The sequence below is a fragment of the Clarias gariepinus genome, chromosome 21, assembly GCF_024256425.1.
Source record: "Clarias gariepinus isolate MV-2021 ecotype Netherlands chromosome 21, CGAR_prim_01v2, whole genome shotgun sequence".
NCBI lineage: Eukaryota > Metazoa > Chordata > Actinopteri > Siluriformes > Clariidae > Clarias > Clarias gariepinus.
Genome location: NC_071120.1, coordinates 19617748 through 19639307, shown reverse-complemented (window position 1 = coordinate 19639307; position 21560 = coordinate 19617748). Strand labels below are relative to the sequence as shown.

General features: G+C 37.9%; 1 protein-coding gene across 8 annotated transcripts in view; it reads left to right on the top strand.

Annotated features, from left to right (window-relative positions):
• Positions 1–21560, top strand: part of slc4a4a (solute carrier family 4 member 4a) — a 68575-nt gene that overhangs the window by 27500 nt on the left and 19515 nt on the right. For 4 of the 8 annotated variants that reach the window (XM_053481399.1, XM_053481398.1, XM_053481404.1 and 1 more), the window contains exons 5-11: positions 8489–8624; positions 11732–11892; positions 13539–13718; positions 16744–16820; positions 19018–19175; positions 19666–19753; positions 19848–20002. In XM_053481399.1, coding sequence (XP_053337374.1) covers positions 8489–8624; positions 11732–11892; positions 13539–13718; positions 16744–16820; positions 19018–19175; positions 19666–19753; positions 19848–20002 — 955 coding nt within the window. Of the gene's footprint in view, positions 1–8079; positions 8625–11731; positions 11893–13538; positions 13719–16743; positions 16821–19017; positions 19176–19665; positions 19754–19847; positions 20003–21560 lie in introns of those variants that run through there. The other 4 variants (XM_053481401.1, XM_053481402.1, XM_053481396.1 and 1 more) reach the window with 2 other exon arrangements.

Sequence of the window (21560 nt, the reverse complement as noted above, 5' to 3'; positions counted from 1 at the left end):
GATATGTCCATAGTTTTAGTAGTTTTCCTTCTGATGTGCAGAACCAAATGTTCTACTTAGACTAAAAGTGTTTGCCAGAACTAAACAAGCATTGTAATGCTTGACAAAAAAACCCTTTTTGCTGTCCATGAAGATTTTACCCCTGGCTATAAAGCATGGCATTAAATTGATTTTAAAACTGCTTACATGCACATTAGTCCCAAATCAAAACTCACTTTCAGTCAAAACCGTGCACACATTAGTCTTAAAACTCTGCAAGCGAACACACAGAAAAGAAAAGAGTTAATTTATGGGATTATGTTTTCTTATTCTAATATTCTGTAAATTAATGCCAATAATATAGAACATCTGTTTTTTTACAGAATGTTCATTAGGATTGTTTCTCTTAGTCCCTGACCTACTGAACGAGCATGTGGGAGTGTTTCTTTTCAGAAAGCCAATCTAAAACTCTTTTTGGGTTATGGTATTTAATAAATGTTGAAAAAACTCAGCAAATTAATCGGAGTATAAAGGTGCAGCGATCTATGCACCCAATATGATTTGAAGTCAAGTCGAGGTTAACATTGTTAGTTAGTCTTATAAATACATTTAAACACTCTCAGGACCAGTTTTTTTTTCTTCCCAAAAATATTTGCTGTTAAATTTCCTGTATGTATGCTCGTATAAATGAGATTTCATATAAATGTATTTCTCTATAGCGTAATAAATGGGGCCAAGTTTACAGATACGGATATTAAACACTTATGTTTCAGAATGTGTCCTTATAATAGATGGCTTTGATGGTTCACTCAGTCCATTGAATAACTCACTTTAAATTTCACATAGCATGCTGTAGCGTTATTGCATAAAATATCTTAAATATCTTTAATACCATATATTATGTGACTGTAGAAAGAGTGATGTGAGGTTATGTGGACCGCATTTAGAGTGACATACGAGTATTATTTGTGACATTTACAACTAAAATAGTTTTAATTTTTAATTTATTTTGTGGAGTCACTACTTGTGAGAGGAATATAATTGAGTCATAATTGAGAATCCTCTATTTATAATTAAGTAGAGGATTCTGACCTGGCAACTGCAGAATAACCATCCAACAGATTTTGGTCCATTTTTAGAGCAAGGCCTCACATTAGCACTCTAGGACAGGAAAGATTTACTGCACTATTTTATGCAGAATTTGAGTATTCACCATTGTTAGGAGGCAAGAAGCAGTAGATGGGTGGGCATGAACTGAAAGGACAATCACCAGTCTCAATGCTGTACCATTGTGCTGCAAACAAAAGACAAGGGCCACTGATCATAGGCATGTGACACCTCCAATGTGTTTTCTGTGCTTTCGTTTTTCCATCTTACATGCAGAACTGTTTTACAGATAGATAAAAAAAAACACAAGATGTAAATTCATTTAAACATTGTAACATAGAAACGCCAGGAAAGACAGGACTTGAAATGTTTCTCTCTTGATATTCTTGCTTTGTTGTTGTTAATATGAAAAAGACTTTTCCAAGGATTATGCATAAAAGCATTCCCCGGTACAAATTAGTTTTATGCGACCTTAAAAAAAACATCATAATAACAACAACTCACATTCATGACGAATCTAATATGGAATTGCATCATACATTGTTCTGAGAGTGTAGACATTAATAAAAAGTCAATAGGTAGCTGATTAAAGAAGTGCTTTAAGATAAAAATAAAATGTAAAAAGATTGGTGACAATGCTTGGAACCATACGGCAACAGATTTAAAAAACTGAAACTAGGATATTAGTAGTACAAAAGGTCATGGTAGGGTGAAAATGTATTTAAAAAATCTAAACACATAAAACACACAAACATGCACATGCAGTGCTTATTAAATGTTTAAACTGTAAAGATACAATAATTTTACTACTGTAAAATCAGCATTTTATCTAATTTGAAATATAAACCTAATATCTGTTACTTAATATATTTTCTTTAAAAACAGTGTTTTTTTTTTAATATCATAAATATAATAATCCATAATTATGTGGATATCCATATTAGATAGTTTTTAGTGAAATAAAAGCCCTACAGAAAAGAAGGGTAAAGTCCTGTAACTTACTTTAAAACATGTTTCCTAAAACCACCATTAACATGGTTAATGACCACCACTACTTGTGCAAGGACAGGTAATGTTTGTCGCGCTGTTGCACAAACAGCACGCTCATTTATTTCAATTCATTTGTTGTTATAGACTATAGTGTGCGCTGTACACCCTATTTACTGTTTTGTTGCAGTCTGCACCTTCCAATTAATTTGCCTGCTTCTCCTCCAGCTTCGCACCACCCAGCCTGCAGAAAATGCGTGTGCACTTTGCGAGCTCGTACCCGGCTCGTAACGAGCGCGCTCTGCCCTCAAGGGCGAGCATTGGTTAATGGCAGTCATGTGACTGATGCAAGCCAGATCCTTTTATTTAGCAAAATTGAGATTAATATTTACATTTTATTGTTGAGGGGCAAAGACAGGGCTCCATACGCACATAGACATAAAAAAAAAAAAAAAAAACAACAACGACAAAAAAAAACAACAAGAAAAGGGCACTTGAGGCATCCTGGAGGAAAGGGGCGGATGCTTAAGTAAAGTCAAGCTGTCTATAGGGTATTAGATTTCTCTAAATATAGATAATTCACAATATGTACAAGGTTGTTAATGAAATAGAATTGAAATAGGAGTGTGTGAGATGTTAAGTGTATAAGTTATACAGGATAAGTTACAGCTGAGTGCAGAACATTACATATAATAAAGATTACTTTTACACCTTGGGTTTTGGTTCCTAGAATTCCTAAAAAAAACATCTAATCAGTTCATGTAAAGTTAGTCGAGTGTTCCAACTTTAGAGTTTAGTGAAAACTAAATAATTATTTCAATAATAATAATAACAACAACAGCACTGCTACTACTCTGACGACTACTACCGCCACTACTGCTATTTCCGCCATGCAAACCCGGGTTCGATTCCCACCCTATGCCTAAACCCCAGCCCCTAGATGCAGTGCCGGTCCCAAACCCGGATAGAATAAGTGGGTTGCGTCAGGAAGGGTATGCGGCGTAAACCCTGTGCCAAGTTGTTGTACGGATCGAATGGTCTGCTGTGGCGACCCTTCGATAGAAGCAGCTGAAAGACAAACAACACCATTATTACAATTATTTACAATATTCATCGCTAAATCCTTTTTTTTTTTTTTTTTAAATTTTCTCCCTAATTTAGTCGTGGCCAATTCCTCCCCGTCACTAGGGAGGCTCCCACATTAAGGCTACTACTACCATTCAGTCGGGAGGGCAAAAACTATCACGTGTTTCCTCCGAACCGCGTGACGTCAGCCGACCGCATCTTTTCGAACTGCTCGCTCATGCACCATTAGGGGCGGAGTAACACACTCGCAGGAAAGCGCTAGCCGCTCCTTCCGCGTGCGCGAGCTCACAGACGCCCCTGATTGGCTGTAGAGCCGTGATTAATGTGGGAGCCAAGTACCTCTCTTTCCTCCCCCCTGAGAGGGTTCGGCCAATCAGCTCTTTCTAGACCTCTGGCTGCGAGAGGAAAACAGCATCACCCGGGGCTCGAACCAGCGATCTCCGGATGATAGGGCGAGCACTTTACCACTGCGCCATTCATGGCTAAATCCTTAACTTTGCCTGTGTGTTTGCTGCTTCCTCTTTGTTGTTCATTTTCCCCTTCATAGGGCAGAACAGTAGATGAACCACTGAATCGAATCGCATCTGAATTTCAAGTCCTCTTTGTCTCATGATATGTAGCTAATGGCATGTTTTCAAACAGCTTGGGTTGCCAGGAAAAAGACACAATGCCAGTGTCCTTGTCCTATTTATTTCCACCCAGGCGATGTACAGTGTTTTAACAGACAACTGGAACAGGGCTTTCAACACAGAGAACATTTTTAAACACCTAGACTTCCTGTTATCTCTTATTTGCAGCGCTTGCTTGTTTATTTATGTAGGGATTATCTGTGGTTAGACTCCACATCAGGATTATGATGGAGCCACAGCGTGTCTGGTTCAGTTCTGGACTGTATGTACTGTTGTGGGGAAAGAATTTGAGTGGTGATTCATGTATTGTCACACTCACCCCAGAATCGATTTTTTTAACCTATTCTGATTATAATAGAGATGAACCGGTCATTCAATCAGCCTTAGATATAACTGATTCTGTACCGAATGCAGAAGCTTCCGAGTGACGCAACAGAAACATATTTTTATTGCATTACATTATCAAAAATCACGCATATTCAAAGCCTCCGATCTGCCTTTTTCTTCAAACACTGTGAGCGAATTAGTCTCAAACCCACTTACACCAGTCTCAAAACACCATGAGCGCGAATGAGCTAAAACCCAAGTGCATCAGAAGCTCCACGTTGCCACATAAGACGAGGCATACATCTGCATGCTCAAAAGCGCTCGATTTTCATCCCATGTGGTAGAAGTGAATTTTTTTCTGAGTTTGAATTATTATTAGAAATAATAATTATATACATGATGCTCAGTTAAAGAGAAGTTCTCTCTTGTAGTTTAAGTTTATATTGTTTAAATGCTGCGTTTGGTTTATAAGCGAGAAGACTAATGTTATAAGGAATGTACATTTAATTAATCATTAAACGTTTTTTAAAGGTTTCAAATTGTAACAAAATCTGGGGAAAATGTAATATCGAATCGGGATATTTCTAAAATTGCGATACTTATAGAATTGCAGTTTAAATCAAATCGGCACTCAGTATTGTAATGATATTGGGTCAGAAGGTGACTGGTGATTTACTGTATATCCCAGATATATACAGTACTGTGCAAATGTCTTAAACAACCCCTAAGTGAATTTATTTCCATTATGTAGAATAAATTAAAGAAATTTGAATAAATGTATTACTCTGACAGGCTGCAAAGTGTTTTAAGATACAATTTAAAAATTGTTTTTTGAGGTCACAACCCCAGCAGCAGCCTCATTTCCCCTCTCGTTTGCTTTAACCACTAAGCTTTCAGAAACTGGTCAGGTACAGGGACAGGACTGACAATGAGAGACAAAACAAAAATCCTTCAGGAAGTCTGGAGTCCTAATCCTCAAAATGACAAGAAAGTCAGAAGTCAGAGGTGGCTTAAGGCTTTTACACAGTGCTGTCTATAGGGTATAAGTTTAGAGATCTTTTGTGAATTTGTTGTTATAGTTAGAAGTAAAGTTGTTCTCTTGTACTTTTTTGAAAAGGAACATTTCTTCAGGGCTTTGCACTTTCCAGTTTCTCACTAACGTGACAGGCGGCATTTTTTTTGGAGGGGGGGGGGTGTCTATAAAACCATGAAGGGAAAAAAGAACAGCAGGTGAAGGGATGACTGTCTATACCTGGCAAGCAATAACAACTTGTTTCATCAGTGTTCCACAACATTAGTAACAAGAAACAGATAAAAAGTGCAAGACGTTCTGTAATGATAAAAAATATATAATATAATTGTTACCTGGATTTTGTATTGAAGATGAGGATTATTACACCGTGTTCACTCTAATCACATCATCAGTTACTTCAAATCCCTATTCGAGCTCCCACCGTGTTTGTCCTAAATGCACTGTCATAGTGATGATGTTCTGCTTTTATCATCAATGCAAGAACTTCAAAGAATTCTCAAATATCACCATGTTCCTTCTCTTGCACAACTCTTGACTAGATGTAAACTATGCAAAGACTTCTCTGTGAATCATGTACAAACAATCTGACATGCACATGAGAGAGCTTAAGTGTATGTTATGTGTCATTTAAAAAAAAACAAGTATTCATGCTTTATCTGGAGAACGCAGCCACATATCCTGTCTAACAGATGTTGTATGGGAGGTTTAGCAAGATTAAGACTCTCCAACTGGAGAGGCAGCTCCAATAAGCCCTAGTTTGGGCAGTGGGCAAGTTCTCCCTCCCCTTACTTTTCCCATGAGCCCATGGTTTCACGGACAAAGTCCCCTTTGTGCAGGCCTGTGGCTCTTGGCGACTAAGCCTGCAGCTTTGAAATGTGTTTGAACGATGTGATTTTCATTCCCATCTCTTCCTTCTCGTGCTTCACTCTCCCTGTTCATTTGCCCATATTGAACCACTCGCTCGTCTCCATTCTGCTCCCTCCCCTCAACCCGTTTCTATTGGAGCCTTGCTTAGCAACTGGGTGAGACGACTTCTTTCCAAGGCTCGGTGCATGGCATCCATAGTGATGTAGTCTGTATGCAGCTCAGGGGGACAGTGTTTGGGGACTTTGTGGAACAACTAAGTGACCTAAATGAGATTTGGTGTAGAGTCTTGAGTAAATCAATGAGACATTTAGCAAAGCGCTAAAATGTTCATATTTATTCTTAGCCTTAGCATGAAAAACATTGCTTTGAGCCCTTTGGAGCCAGGCTTAATTTTTTGCATTGCACGATGAGGAGATTGTATCATATTTCAGAAACAGGAAAGATCAAAAGCTGAGCTGAAAAGCATGAATGTAGTAGTCAGTCTACCAGTTGTACTGTTGTCGTTATGAGAGAAATGTTCAAATACTGTTTTAAAGACATTTGACATCATACTATGGAACACTTAAATGTGTTATTTTGTTTTGTTTATTCCAGCCCAAAGCAATTGTATAATAATTTTTGTCCACTTTTGACAACATGCATGAAACTATATGAATAGCATTTCTCCTTAGCTAAACTTCTATGTTATGGTGCGCCACATGACTGAAGCTGGGCACGTAAGCAGCAAGAGATGAAAGTAATGGATCGATAGTGGTTTTACAAGATTATATTGTGTGGGAAGTTACTAGTTTTACATGCTTTACTAAATTATGGACATCAGGGAAAAGATGACCTGATCAACATGCACCAATCAGCCATCACATTAAAACCAGGTTTTTGGTTCCCATTGATCCACCAGGTGTCTCTGGCCAGTTTAGCATGACTTAACAAGGCCTTTGAGGGTGTGCTGTGGTGTCTGGGACCAGGACGTTGGCAGTGGATCCTTTGGGTGCTGTGGGTTGCAGGGATCTGGGCTCCACTGAGTGGATTTGTTTGACTGGCGCTCTGTGGGCTGCTCGGTCTGAGTAGTATCTGAACAGTTTGTAGGCCGTGTTGGTAATCTTGGCCTGTTTGCCTGCGCGACCAGCTGTGATGGACTGGGTGTTCTGGTACTTTTTTATCCTAGCCAGCATTGACTATTTTTAGCAATTTGTTCTGGATTTGGCTTTTTTAGTGGGAGTGGACCGGATAGGGTGGCCTTTGGTCAATGCGGGCATGGGTGAGTGTTGGGTGCCCATGATCCTGTCACCAGTTTACTCAATGTTATTGTGTTAATGTTTTGGGTAATTATGGTGGAATAAAAAAACTAAATCTACACATTTCCAAAGAAAAAAGACTTCATTAATTGGATTTGACTGATAATGTCCTGGAACCTTTCACACTTGGGATTTCTGTTTTGTTTAAAAATATCATATTACACAATTATATTAGAATTAATATTACTATGATTAACAGGTTTTTTATAGTCATAGTCTCCAGTGCTACAAAGAACCTAAACCTTTTTACCCCATAACTGTAGAAGAACCAAACTGAACAAAGCAATTGCATGATAATTAAATGTATTTGATGTCATTTTGCAGCATAATTTTTAAAAGACCTTGGAGACATCCATGTAGCTGGATGTAGTGGTAAAAAATCTGTTCTAGTGGTAAAAAAATCAACATAATAGTTTTCACCCTTTCCACCGCCATACCTGACCCCAACAGACAACATTGTTTTTTTTTTTTTTAGATCTTCCCTGTATTGAGTGTTTTGATACATTTTTAGTGAGCACCGATGCCTGACTAATATTCAAATTAGGAAACAAAGGTGAAGGAAAGGAAAGCCTTTTTGTACAGAATGAAGTGTTCAGGGAAACATTTCCTAATTGTTAATGAGGGACTGAGGGCAAGGTGCCAGAACTTGTGGGCCAATGGGAAAGGGGGGTATTGATGGAGCAGCAGAGGGGTGGGCTGTTGCACTCTGGGGATGAGGGGACCCCAATTTTTAACTACCTAGCTGTCATTGCGCTCCAATAGAAGAAAAAGGACAGCAACCAACTCAGAAGACTCCAATGAAGGTCTAAGCGTACTTATCTTAGGGATTGGAGGATTGTTAGTTGAACCTCCATCCCGCTTTGACTCATCCTCACCAAGTCATATCCAGCTGTCACTTGAAGGAAAACTTTTCTTCGAGATGGAGCCATCCGGGACTGATGCGAAGAGCATGTCGGACAATAATAATGTGGAGAAAAGTGAGGTAGAGGAGGAAGATAAAAAGCTGGCCGACCAGAATGTTGGTACAGAGCAGGATATTTCTGAACCGAAGATTCCTTCTCAATCTGACCCGGTAACTGTGGTTAAAGTCAGGCCCAACGGTTTAGGGGATCAAGGTGAGCCACAGGTCCTTGGACATCCCCATCAACCTCTGATCAAAAGTATTTTCTCCCTGACAGTTTCTCCAGCAGCCGAGCGCATTCGCTTCATGCTGGGGGAGGACGATGATGCGCCATCGCCTCCGCAGCTTTTCACCGAGCTGGACGAACTCCTCTCTGAAGACGGCCAGGAGATGGAATGGAAGGAGACAGCCAGGTAAGTTTATCTTTACATATTAAATCCATGTTTAAAGAGACAAGAGAAAGAATGAAAATAGCCCATAAAACTTTTTTTTTAATCACTGTGATAAATATAATAAAATATTTGTAAAAAATTTGAGGTTTCAACTTGATATTTTTATTTAGTAAGAACAGGTCGACCCATAAAATCATTGAAAATTTGGTTAGAGAAAGACGAAATTCTAGAAGAAAAGATGAATTACTTATTATACAGCACAACTTGATGGATGGACTGTGTACAGCAGCATATTTGAAGCTCTGATGAACTCTTGAATAAAACATTTCGGGTCTGTGGCATATCGCCAGTGACAGTTTAGTGCCAATATGCTAAGTTGTACCACTCAGGCTGACCAACACATAATAGTTTTTTTTTTTTTCCCAAGGACAGAGTTTTTTTTGAATGCATCTTAAATCCATTAATCATTACACCAACACAACAGGAGCAGTAGTTCTCATATTATTTCTGCTCGACATAATAGACAGTCCCATACACAGGTCTTTGGTGTCTGATGAAAGACGAGTCTCTCAGCACACATCAATTATGGAGTCATGCTGTGCTCTCAAATATGCCTCACTGGGTTTTTAAATTTCAAGCACCATCAACAGCTACTGGAGAATACAACGTCCCACAACACTACTGTTATATGTCATTGCTAAGCAAAAAGAAATATAATTTTTGCTTAGCTGATCCTGGTTATTCAGAGCTTTAAAAGCTGAGTCAGATGAATGTTAGGGCTATAATATTTAAGACAGGTCTAGGATCAAGTGTAACTAGATAATGTTCATGGCAAACATCAGAAAAAGAAGTGACAGTGAACTTCCTTGGTTCAAAGTGCGGGGTCAGCAATGATTATAGTGGCATCAGAGCAGGCAGGGTTAAGGGCCTTGCTCAAGGGCCCAACAGTGACATCCTGGTGGCTTGAAACTGAGTAACCCAGAGCCTTAACTTACTGAGCTATAACATCCACACAATGGATGCTCTTGGTTGCTGGTTTGAGTATTTGGAAAACTGCCATTCTCCGGGGATTTTCATGCACAGCAGTCTATATAATTTATACACAGTGGTGCACACACACACACACACACACACACACACACTACACCTGTTTCCAGTCTTGTCCATCAAAAAGTGACCATACTAGGTACAAGCTCACAGAAACTAGACAGTTGAAGATGTGGAAAAAAATCAGACTGTTTCAATAGATAGTGTTCGCACTTTCATTTAGGCAAAATACTGTTTATAATGTGAAATATAAGCCATTCTGGCAGTACACATAATTGGCTGATGCAGTGCAGAGATAAAAACGGGGCAGGTGGAGCTCCTAGATTGGCTGCTTGCTAGTAACAGGTGTTTAGTTTGAATGTAGTGTCTATAATTTATAATGTTCACCATATGTACGGCCAAAAAACATGTAAGGTGCTACTTAATTTAGCTTAACTTAACCTAAACCTTTAATTTCCAGGAAAACGTATAACAAAAAAACAAAACTGCCCAACACGACCTACAGTGAGAATTTGAAAATTAGCAATAGTTTAGGATTTTTAGAATGTGATTGGCGATTTTGTGGCAAGCTATAGGGCATTGCATGGAAATCCATATAGGTAGTGCAAAGGAACAGCAAAACGAGATAAACGTAAAACGTCAAATTATTTTCTTCCGGTGGCTTAGTGGATAACAGTGTCACCATGCACCTTCGGGTTCAATTCCCGCCTTTGGTCTGTGTGCATGGAGTTTGCATGTTCTTCCTGTGCTTGATGCCATTCTTCCTGTGCTCTGGTTTCCTCCCACAGTCCAATGACATGCAGATTAGGCTAATTAATAGGCATCCCCAAATTGCCCGTAGTGTGTGAATGACTGTGTTTGTGTGACCCAATATACAGGACAAAACGGTATGGATAATGAGTGAGTGAGTTTTCCTTTGGCATACAAGATAATGCCTATAACAAGGTTTAATTTGAAAACCATTGCCTGTCTGTTTTTAGAAGTGTGGAATGTCCATGTTTTAGTCAAACCATTATACAGAGTGGACACTTTTTTATAACAAAAATTGACACAAAAATCAAATTCTATCAGATCTTTCTGTCACTTGGTTGAACGAACGAACGAATGAAACGAACCTACCAGCTGTGCACAACAGTTTACTGTGAGCAAGCTAAATGTGTTTAATGGGTTTTGGAGGATGGTAAAGGCAAGTCTCTTATTGCCTTTGAAGTGACACCAGCATTAATGGGGTATAAGTATGCATCGCTTAACATCCATGATACACTGTGAAATAGGACATATTTTGCAGACATCTTATTATATACTTAACAAACCTGTGTGGGATATTGTAGTGGAACCTTCTGTTTCACTTCCACATTGACACTTCTCTTTTTTTTCTCTGGCTCCTGTTATCAATAGCACTGGTTTGTGCATGTGGAAGCCACAATAATTACAATAATATTTTTTAAAGGAAAATTAACCATAAAGATAACATTACACCAATTTACACCAAGATTGTATATATATGTGTGTGTGTGTATATATATATATATATATATATATATATATATATATATATATATATACACACACACACAGTCAAATGATGCACAAATGGACGTTCTACAGTGCATACAGTACCTTTAACCTTGATAAAGTGCTCTTGTCAACAACAGAAATGAAACTAAAACTAGTAGAGGAAGAAGCTGACGATGATGGAAACTGAGATTTTTGTATTCTTAGTAGTTTTTGATCTTCACTAGTCTTTCTAATTGAAACATGTTTTCCTTGATTTAATTACTGAAAGTCTATGAATAAAAAGCATGAGTTTCTGCAATAATGCAATCATGTGGTTAACTGTAAGTACAAATTAGCTGATGATAGTAGGCTTAACCTTTGTTAAAACTTAAAAAAGTCAGTCAAGCCCATTGCTTTTTCATTACTGTAAATAATTCTGTTTAAAGTCAGACTCACACCTCAGATGTCAGATACGAGCAACATGTCATGTTGAGAAAGTTGGAGATGGGGGGCTTTAAATAGTGATGTTGTGAGTGTGGGAAGACACTTCAGTGTTTGATTTTTATGGGATTGGACCTTTTCAGATGGATCAAGTTTGAAGAAAAGGTGGAGAAGGGTGGAGAACGCTGGAGTAAACCTCATGTGGCAACACTCTCCTTGCACAGTCTGTTTGAGCTCAGAACGTGTATAGAGAAGGGTACCATCATGCTAGATCTGGAAGCTTCCACTCTGCCTCAGGTTGTGGGTAAGTAAAGTGAATTTTCTTCTCAGAAATCTCAGTGTTATTAGGCTCCTTGTGGAACCACTGGAAAAGTGCCCATTTGGAACCATTTGGAAAACTAAATATTATGGCAAGTTGGTTCTTGAAATTGAAATTCCCATTTTCTCCCTAATTTAGTCTTGACCAGTTCAAACCTTTCATTTAGGCTTCATATGTTACATGACAGCTATCACGTGGGGAAACAAGAATGCTTTTATATATTTTCCCCCTTTTATAAAGCCAAGATTAAATCGGGATTCAGTGGCGGACTCACAGATTAATGCCCCATACCAGGCTTTGGCAATCGATCTATGATGGGTAAAAGCCCAATATTGATGTCCCATGTTGGGATGAAACCTCTGAGTGAAAAGGGGTCTCATGTCATGCAGAAGTCACTTGTTAGGCAAAAGAAGTTCCTGGTTAGATAACTCTCCATGTTGGACAAAAGCTTGGTTGAGCAAAGGCCCAGGTAGGGCACAGTTTCTGATTGTGTAAACTTTTCTGTAGGACAGAAGCATAGACTGTATAAAAAAACTGGACAAATCCTCTGTGACATCTCCCATAGTTTTTCTAAGGAGTGATTTTGAAGCTCAGCTGTGGGAACTCTTTTCATCGCCCTCTTGGCATGAGCTGCCTGCTAAACATGGCTACGTACCTCGGTTACCACAAGACAACTAGCATATTTTTAGCTTAGCTAAAATGCTAAATGACTCATGTTAATTTCCATCCTTACATTTGAACTCCATTATCTGTAACATCACTTCAGTACATAGTAACGTTTATGTTTCATATGGTAAGTTAAACTACAGTGATTCTAGTTAGCTGGTTAGCTAAAGCTGCAGCTTTCAATCCAATAATTATCTATAATTTTATGACTTATTATAATTTTAACTGATGAGTTGCATAAAAAATTCCCCTCTGCAGTTGCCATGAGTTTAAAATTCTAGCTACAGAGACCAAAACCATTTTAAGTACCATGCTGTAAACATTGTTTTAACATGGGGGTCACTTTGGAGCCAGCTCCCAGTGGACATTCAAGGAACTGCAAGTTTTGGCACTCCAATGTTGACTTTGTAAAAAAAAAAAAAAAAATCCTGGTGGTTGCCTCTTGGACAGAAGCCCTATTGTGTGCGGAATCCCCTGCCTGTGGAAAATCATCATAAATCACATTTATATAATTTTCTTTTTACTTTAAATGTGTCTACCATCTATTGGGTGGCAGTTTTTTTAGGGTACCATGTCAAAAGAGATATGATGTAGTAGAGTTTATTTATGTAAATTCATTTCTCTTACTAAGCTCATTTCCTGACATGTTTTCATGTTTAATAATTGTAAGTGCTTACATACAGTTTTTCTTATATAATATAATATAATATCTCTATAATTTCTATAAAATACCATTGTTAAATGAATAAAATTTTATGTAAGCACTCACAATCTTACCATACTTGCTTTATAGTTACTTGTAAAAACTGCCTCACATAACAAGAGATTTCAGTCTATCTAAGTTACCAAACCAAAGACCTTCTCTTGAAAAGCCTTCTTTCTTCTGAAATACTGCTCAAATTACCAGTTCATAAGCTCAGAATGTGAATTGCAGGAAATGGGACAAGCTGTATATTTTTTTTCAGAGACGATTACAGACAGTCAGATTGATGCCGGCCTTTTGAAGCCAGAACTGAAGGATAAAGTCACTTATACCTTGCTCCGGAAGCATCGGCACCAAACCAAGAAATCCAACCTGCGCTCCCTGGCCGACATTGGCAAGACGGTCTCCAGTGCAAGTAGGATGTTTTCCAGCACGGATAATGGTAATACAGGTGCCAGTTTGGTGCAGTTATCATCAGTATTATTATTATTTATTCATTTTAATCCTTATTTTATCAATCATTCTTTAAAATCATTTTCTTTTTCTTCTTAAATGGACAAGGTGATCTTTCTTGAAAAAGTACTAAAACAGGATTATGAGTCATTAAAATCAGATTACTTTTTATTAACGTTAATAAACAAATATTTACTGTTTGGAAACACACAGACAATATGTCACGAGTAAAATGTAGAGATTCTGCAATTAGTATATTTTACAAAACGCTGTTGTTAATTATGTAAATCCTTTGAATAGCACAACTAAGCCTTATTATCCCAGTGTGCACTATTTCACTAATCATCATAAACAAAACAATCATTTCTTGTTTCATTTAATTTATCATGCTAATGTTGTTTAACACCAGTTTATGTTATTTGACTTTAATTCACATATAATTACGGCTTATTTTAACACTGTGTGAAGCAGGTTTAGCATTGCTAAAGACTATATCATTGCGGATTGTCAATTTTTCCTGTAACGCGCTCAGATAAATAATGTCCTTAGTACATTACAGGAACAACTCTTTTGTTAATAGTGTTTAAAGGAATACTCTAGTAGTTTTTAACCTAATCTTAATTCATTGCCTTCTTCATGGGCAACCAAGAATTTTGATGATTTTGATATGATTTATGCATTAGTGTGGCAAATGTATTTTCTAATTTGTGTTTTGTTGCACTTACACCAATCAGCCATAACATTATTGATATTGGCCTTATTTTAGTAGGTCCCCTTTTTTTGCCACCAAAGCATTAATGACCTACTGTATGTGTTCTGACACTTTTATATTACAACTAGCATTAACCCTTGCCTTAATTTGAGCTACCATTAACTCTTCTATTGGATGAGACTACACGGGCCTTCACTTTATTTCCTTGGTGCACATTTGGTATGTCCTGGCCACTGCAGCCTGGTAACATCCCACAAGAGCTTCAGTTACAATATTTTATTAAATGTAACACTTTTTCCTTATAACACTTTTTCCACAAAGTTGATGTGTTGAAAGGGAAAAAAATGGGCAAGCATAAGGATTTGAGTGACTTTAACGATGGCCACATTGTGATGGCTAGAGGATGGCTGTGATTGCTCTCGGGTCAGAGCAACTCCAAAATTGCAGCTCCTGTGGGATGTTCCTGGTCTGCAGGGGGCAGGACCTATTAAAAGTAAACCAAGAAAGGAAATCCGGTGAACTGGACAAGACTCTGACTGATACACACTGGGAGCGAAGGCTAGTCCGTGTAGTCTGAGAGGGCTAATGTAGCTCAAATTGAGGAAAAGGTTAATGCTCTCTGTGTGTATTAATGAATAACATGCTGCAATTAGTGAGATGTTTTATTACGTTGTTGAGAATGTAACTCGTTATGTATGGGTTAATCTTAGTCAGTCATTAGCTTTAGATTATTAACACTAATCGATGTCATTAACGCAATGTCCTGGGCAAAGTACTTGTCCCTTATGAGACATTTACTTTACTGCTATGAAAGCAAACGTTTATGATCTAATATATCAGTTCAATGATGATGAACCTGTATATTACTTTCCATCGATCGTTCCACAAAGGCACAATGTGTGATGTCGCTCTTAAATTTTTCATTTAAGTATTACACTTTATGCAAGTATTAAAAGCGTGAATGATGATTAACCCAGTAAACAAGTTACTCTCACAAATCATTCGCTACTTTCTCACATTCTTTCAGCTTTTCCCAACGCCTTCCTTTTTCACTTTGCTTCAATTCTTTCTCATTGTTTCTTTGCCGCGATAAGCTTGTAGTTCATTTGAGAACTCGGTGCCTTGTCTAACGGCTCATGCCTCTCAAGAAGATCTGAGAGCCTCAGGAAGTCCCAGCGCAGAATGGCTTAGTAAGTCCAGTGAGTGCTCTAGGATCCACCTCCCCCCTACCTCCCCAGTAGACTCCATGTCATGTAGAGTCCTTACCTTTGCATGCTTGCTGTGGGTTACACTGTGGAGTGATGTGAATGTTTAATAACTCATCTGTTTGTCTACTAAAGTTTGCCCATCCTGATTTGTTCTTGTGTCGTTTGCATCCAGCGTCTCTACCCCATTAAAAAGTTTCCTGATAAGTTGTCATAAAATGAGGCTTTGTTGTCTGTTGATATCAGAATTCTCTTATACAACCGGAGATCGTATTGCAGTTTGGTCTTTGATCTTCAGCTCAGTCATTCAGTAACAAAATTTTCCATCGCCTCATCTTATTGCAAACAGATTTCGATCAGCGTTTATCAGTAGTACCGGATTGGGAAATTAAAGTACAAAGATCTGCCCTTGCAGATAATAAATGCATTATTTAAAAAAATCTGTAAGGCCTGAGTTTTTTTTCTGCATCAAACTGACACCCGTACCATTTGTATTTTTTGTTCTTTATTTATTTTTTATTAATGTTTAATAATCCGTAATTTTTAACTGTTGGAAATGTTCCCACAGTGGTGTAAGGACTACTGTGTGTTTTTTTTTTTATTATTATTATTATTTATATATATTTTTTAATTAATCTTTTCCCCCAGCATAGCAGACTTATATGGTACATATAGCTTAACAATTAATCTGCACTACAGTCCATTCCACCAGTAAGTATTCCCAATATACAAACTTACAATAACCTCAAGTCGTATGTACGGTGAGACGTTTCCCTTTCGTACTAAGTAAAATTACACATCTTAACTCTGACATTTGTATTTAGTTTTAAAGGAGGCTGTTTAAGCTTTTGGAGTTGCACGGCCCAGTTTATGAGGTGTTACATTTAGACGCCCGTGACGGATCTGGAGTTTCTTCGCTGTCCAGCTTGGGATTTGCTTTCTGGACTTCTCTTCAGCTTTGCATGCAGAGTGGAATGCGCCACTGTCTGTGTTTGCGCTGATCCCTTTTTCTCATTGATTTGCTACCGATTCTTATTGATTTCTCATCGATCTGTGATTACCGAGCTAACATTCTCAGGACTGATCATTTCTCTCAGGTAGTCCTGCCACTGCACATCGAAACCTGACGTCAAGCAGCATGAACGATATATCTGATAAACCAGAAAAGGATCAGGTATGTACCTTTACATTTCTGTATTATCCTTTCTACATGAATTGTGTTTAAATTAATATTTGGAACTGCTTACACATGAGAAGATTTATGATGTATAAGGTTTGTCTAAGCAGGTTAAGAAACAGCTTTTAGTCACATTGGTAGTATTTAAGAAAGTCCAAAGTATGCATAACAGGCATAATAACCACCAATAAGTGGTTTAGTGGTTAGCACAGTCGCCTTGCACCTCCAGGTTTGGGGTTTGATTCTCACCTCAGGTCCATGTGCATGGAGTTTGCATATTCCCTCTGTGCTTGGTGGGTTTCTTCTGGATACTCTGGTTTCCTCTCACAGCCCAAAGACATAGAGGCTAATTGACGTTCCAAATTTGCCCGTAGTGTGTGAATGATAACCAGTTAAGTTTAATTATTTGAAAGTTATTCATTGATGCAACTTCATCTTGGTAAACATGATAAATGTACAGTATATACAGTGTACCACTGGCACCCAATGCAGCCGGTGCTCATTTGTCCATTATTATACATTTGGATAATAAATAAATGGGCACATGTGCATATTTTTATGGCAGGCAAGGCATTTGGAAAATTGCTTCACTCAAGGCTTAACTTTTTCCTTCGGTAGAGTCATAGTACACTTAAGTCAGTATTTTTCAGTAAAGAAGGAATAGCATTGCACTGTTTTTATGGAATAGTTGTCGAAATGCAATGCATTAAAAAAATGCCATTCTTCATATTTACAAATCCTACTTGACAACACATTGGTACTGTATTACTCCCAAATCAAATGTTCAGCTTTCTAGTGTTTGTTAGAGTGATGGTGATATGGTGCTTATGAAGTTTTGCTTTCTCCTCCATAAAAATGTGAAAGGGTTGCAGAGCACGCTGATGTCACCATTAATATGCTGGAAAAGTATTTCCTGCAGATGTGGCTGTGGCATGTGTGAGATCAGCTTCAATAGTTTTTTTTTTTAAGCTGTGTAAATACTTTATTATTTATATAATTTCATTGTCTTTATATATATACTATATATGCACAGTATTGTATATAAATAAATGCATATACTTTATGTACTATACATATACATTATGTACTATGTAGACTTTATTATCAGAGAACTCTAATAAATGTTGAATGCATTCCAAAATCCACTATGTGCTTTAGCTTTGGGAAAGAAAGTGAACAGCAAATCTGCCTGTTTTGTATATTATGTTAGTCCATGTTTTCACATTTCTGCTGCCCCGTGGCACAATAACAGAAAGTTGTCCTGTCCTTTAGGGTGAAGTTTTCCCACTGAAGTGTTCTGTCAATGAGTAACACAGTAGTAGACATAACAGCTCAATCGGACATTTATGGCAGGATATTAATGTAGTCTTGTTCTGGATTTAGACATGTCTTGATGTTGCAAGAAATCCAAATCAAAGTTTTTATTACAGTAGCATTAATATATTTTTATCATCAGACAATAATCAACTAAAGAGGTTAAATCCCTACACTCAAAAAAGTGATCTGGACTTCCTGAAGGTTTTATATATTGACATTTTGTCTACTTAACTACGATCAATTCTGTCTGTAAATGAATGCAGTTTTGTTGAATGAGTTCAACATACCATGATTTTTTACATATTTTACTAGAGTTGCATTTTTCTTAGTCTTTTAGTGTAAACACAGAGAACTTTAAAAGTCTATGAGGTTAAACTACTAAATTAACATTTTCCCAAACAGTCAGAAGCAGGGATGGCCTTGCAGCCGGTGATTAATGATAAGCTGTCTAACATTACGTTGTGATACCGAGGTGAACAGGGCTGGAGTAATTGGGGACTTTTTATCTTCAGTCTGTAAATTTTAAGATTTGGCACCAGTTTCAAGCTTTGTATCAGCAGAAGAAGTTAGCTTTAAAGCTGTCTCTCAGTATGTCAGCCTTATATTGTAAGAACATCACCATTTCACTTTCATTGTCGATGTAACCAACGGTGTTGTGGGAGAAAAAGAACTGGTATGCAGAACTAAGACAAGGCACAAGCTGTACAGCAGCCCCATTTAAACAAATGGACACTTGTTGCCATTCCCTGGAATATACTGTACCACCATTAATGTCTTACTTTGGCATGGCACACTCTTGATCTACGCCTTTAGACAAACTTTTTTTTTTTTTTTTTTTTTTACATTTATTTATTTACCACTATGTCTGTATATTCAGCTGAAGAACAAGTTCATGAAGAAGTTGCCCAGGGATGCCGAAGCCTCCAACGTGTTAGTCGGAGAAGTCGACTTCCTGGACACACCCTTTGTGGCCTTTGTGAGGCTACAGCAGGCCGTCATGCTGGGAGCACTAACAGAAGTGCCAGTTCCAACCAGGTATCATCTAAACTATATGTCAAACATCTGAGATCACCAAATATTGTATTAGTTCTTTATTAACTCTTATGCTGAGGAAGACAGACCTTGGTTAGGCCCAAGGATCAGGTTCTGAATTTGACTTTGGAAAGCGATTGAAGATAACAAAACTTTGCAGGATACTATAAGCAGGACTAAGCCTAAATGTTCTGAGTTAGGATTCTCCAACTGCATCCTGGAGGGCTGAAGTGTCCGACACAGTTTGTGATTCACCAACACCTAAACTGAACCTAATAATTAACACATAAGTTGAATCAGCTGATTGAGCCAAAGCATCATTAAACTGTGACACTAGCCCTCTGGAACTGGGCATAACAATCCCTGTTTCAAGTAAATATATGTAGTTTAAATGTATTTATGAAAGTGTCTATTTGTTTCCCTTTATTTACTATTTTAAATGAATCTGAGATGTACAGTATACTACAATAAGGAACCTTTCCCCCCCATACAGGTTCCTTTTTATTCTTCTCGGCCCCAAAGGCAAAGCGAAGTCGTACCATGAAATTGGTAGAGCCATTGCCACCCTCATGTCTGATGAGGTACGAGAAATAAGAAGTGATAAGAAAAATGAACTCATTTTGCTTTATTTTGATATGAAGTTTTTAGATACTGACCAACATGTTCACTATGAAGGTTTTCCATGATATTGCGTACAAAGCCAAGGACAGACAGGATCTTCTCGCTGGCATTGAAGAGTTCTTGGATGAGGTCATCGTCCTCCCTCCTGGTGAATGGGATCCTACCATCAGGATAGAACCTCCAAAGTCCCTCCCTTCTTCAGATAAAAGGTCCAAATTCTTTTAAGATTTGCATGCCATTGTGTGTATTTTTTTTTTACTGATCATTATGATTTTAATAAATGTCTTGGTGCTTCAACTCATGTTTATAACACTTTACGCAAATGAGTAGGAGTAAAAACATGATAACTTTGTAGTTCAAGCTAAATGTGACTATCAACAAAGAGTGATACTTTATATCCTAGTTTCTCTCATATAGAGCAGTCAGTAGCATTCAGTCAAGAAGGAAGCAGAGCAGGGTAGCTGTGAAGTAAATGTCGCATCTGTGCAGGGGACGGGATTGCATGCTGATGCCTTGACCTGCTAGTAATTTATTTTTAAACATTTCTGGTAGCTCAGAGCTGCTATTTGGCTATAAATGCATGTACGTTTAATGTTTATGACATGTACACAGTTACTAATTAAAAACATTCGAAATTAGGTGTTTGAAATTGGTTAAAAAAACATTCATGGGCTCCCAACTGGCATCACTAAAATTATTATTCTTATCCCTTGGAGTTTGCAGGTTCTAGTCCTGATGATGTCATAGCCATCTGTGGTCTATAAGGGAGTGTGTTCATTTTTCTATGGAATGGAATTGGCTGTCAGGAGAGCAGGGGTGGTATACGATCATAGGGGCTGTATACGATCATAGGGGCTGTATACGATCATAGGGGCTGTATACGATCATAGGGGTGGTATATACGATCATAGGGGCTGTATACGATCATAGGGGCTGTATACGATCATAGGGGCTGTATACGATCATGAGGGTGGTATACGATCATAGGGGTGGTATATACGATCATAGGGGCTGTATACGATCATAGGGGCTGTATACGATCATAGGGGCTGTATACGATCATAGGGGCTGTATACGATCATGAGGGTGGTATACGATCATAGGGTTGGTATACGATCATAGGGGTGGTATACGATCATAGGGGTGGTATACGATTATGTGACACTGGCCAAAAATGAACGTCTGTGTGCCCATTCAAGTGAAGTGGGTGGATAGCATGTTGTGTTTTTTTCCCCTAGTAAGTTACATTTCCCCTAACATTGGAGGAGCAGCAGTGTAAATAAATGCACTTGGTTGGGTTCACATGCCTGGAAGGAAGCACATGAAAGCTTTCACCCTCCCCTTTGCTAGCTATTGTTTAATAGGGCACAGCCGCCAGCAAGGTGGGAACTGGCCATAAAAAAGTACAAAATGATTGATTAAATAAATAATTTAATATAATATAATGTATATTATAATGTATTCAGTATTGCATTCAGATTTATCTATTTTTGATTGGTTGATCAATCGCTTCATGTTTCAAATATCCAGAACATGTGGCATTTCTGTAGAGCTACAGCTCTGTTCTTTGGCACAGTATGTTTAACTCACTTCCTCCATTTCATTCAAATTTGAATCACCTTGTCACTGCAGTCAAACTCAGAGAACATTACATCAATGGTCTTTTAAAGGTTATTTTAAAGTTCTCATTTGCCCAGAAGAATTGTGAAGATGATCTAAATTCACCAGAGTTCCATTAAACTCAACTACATTTTGCATATTTGAAAG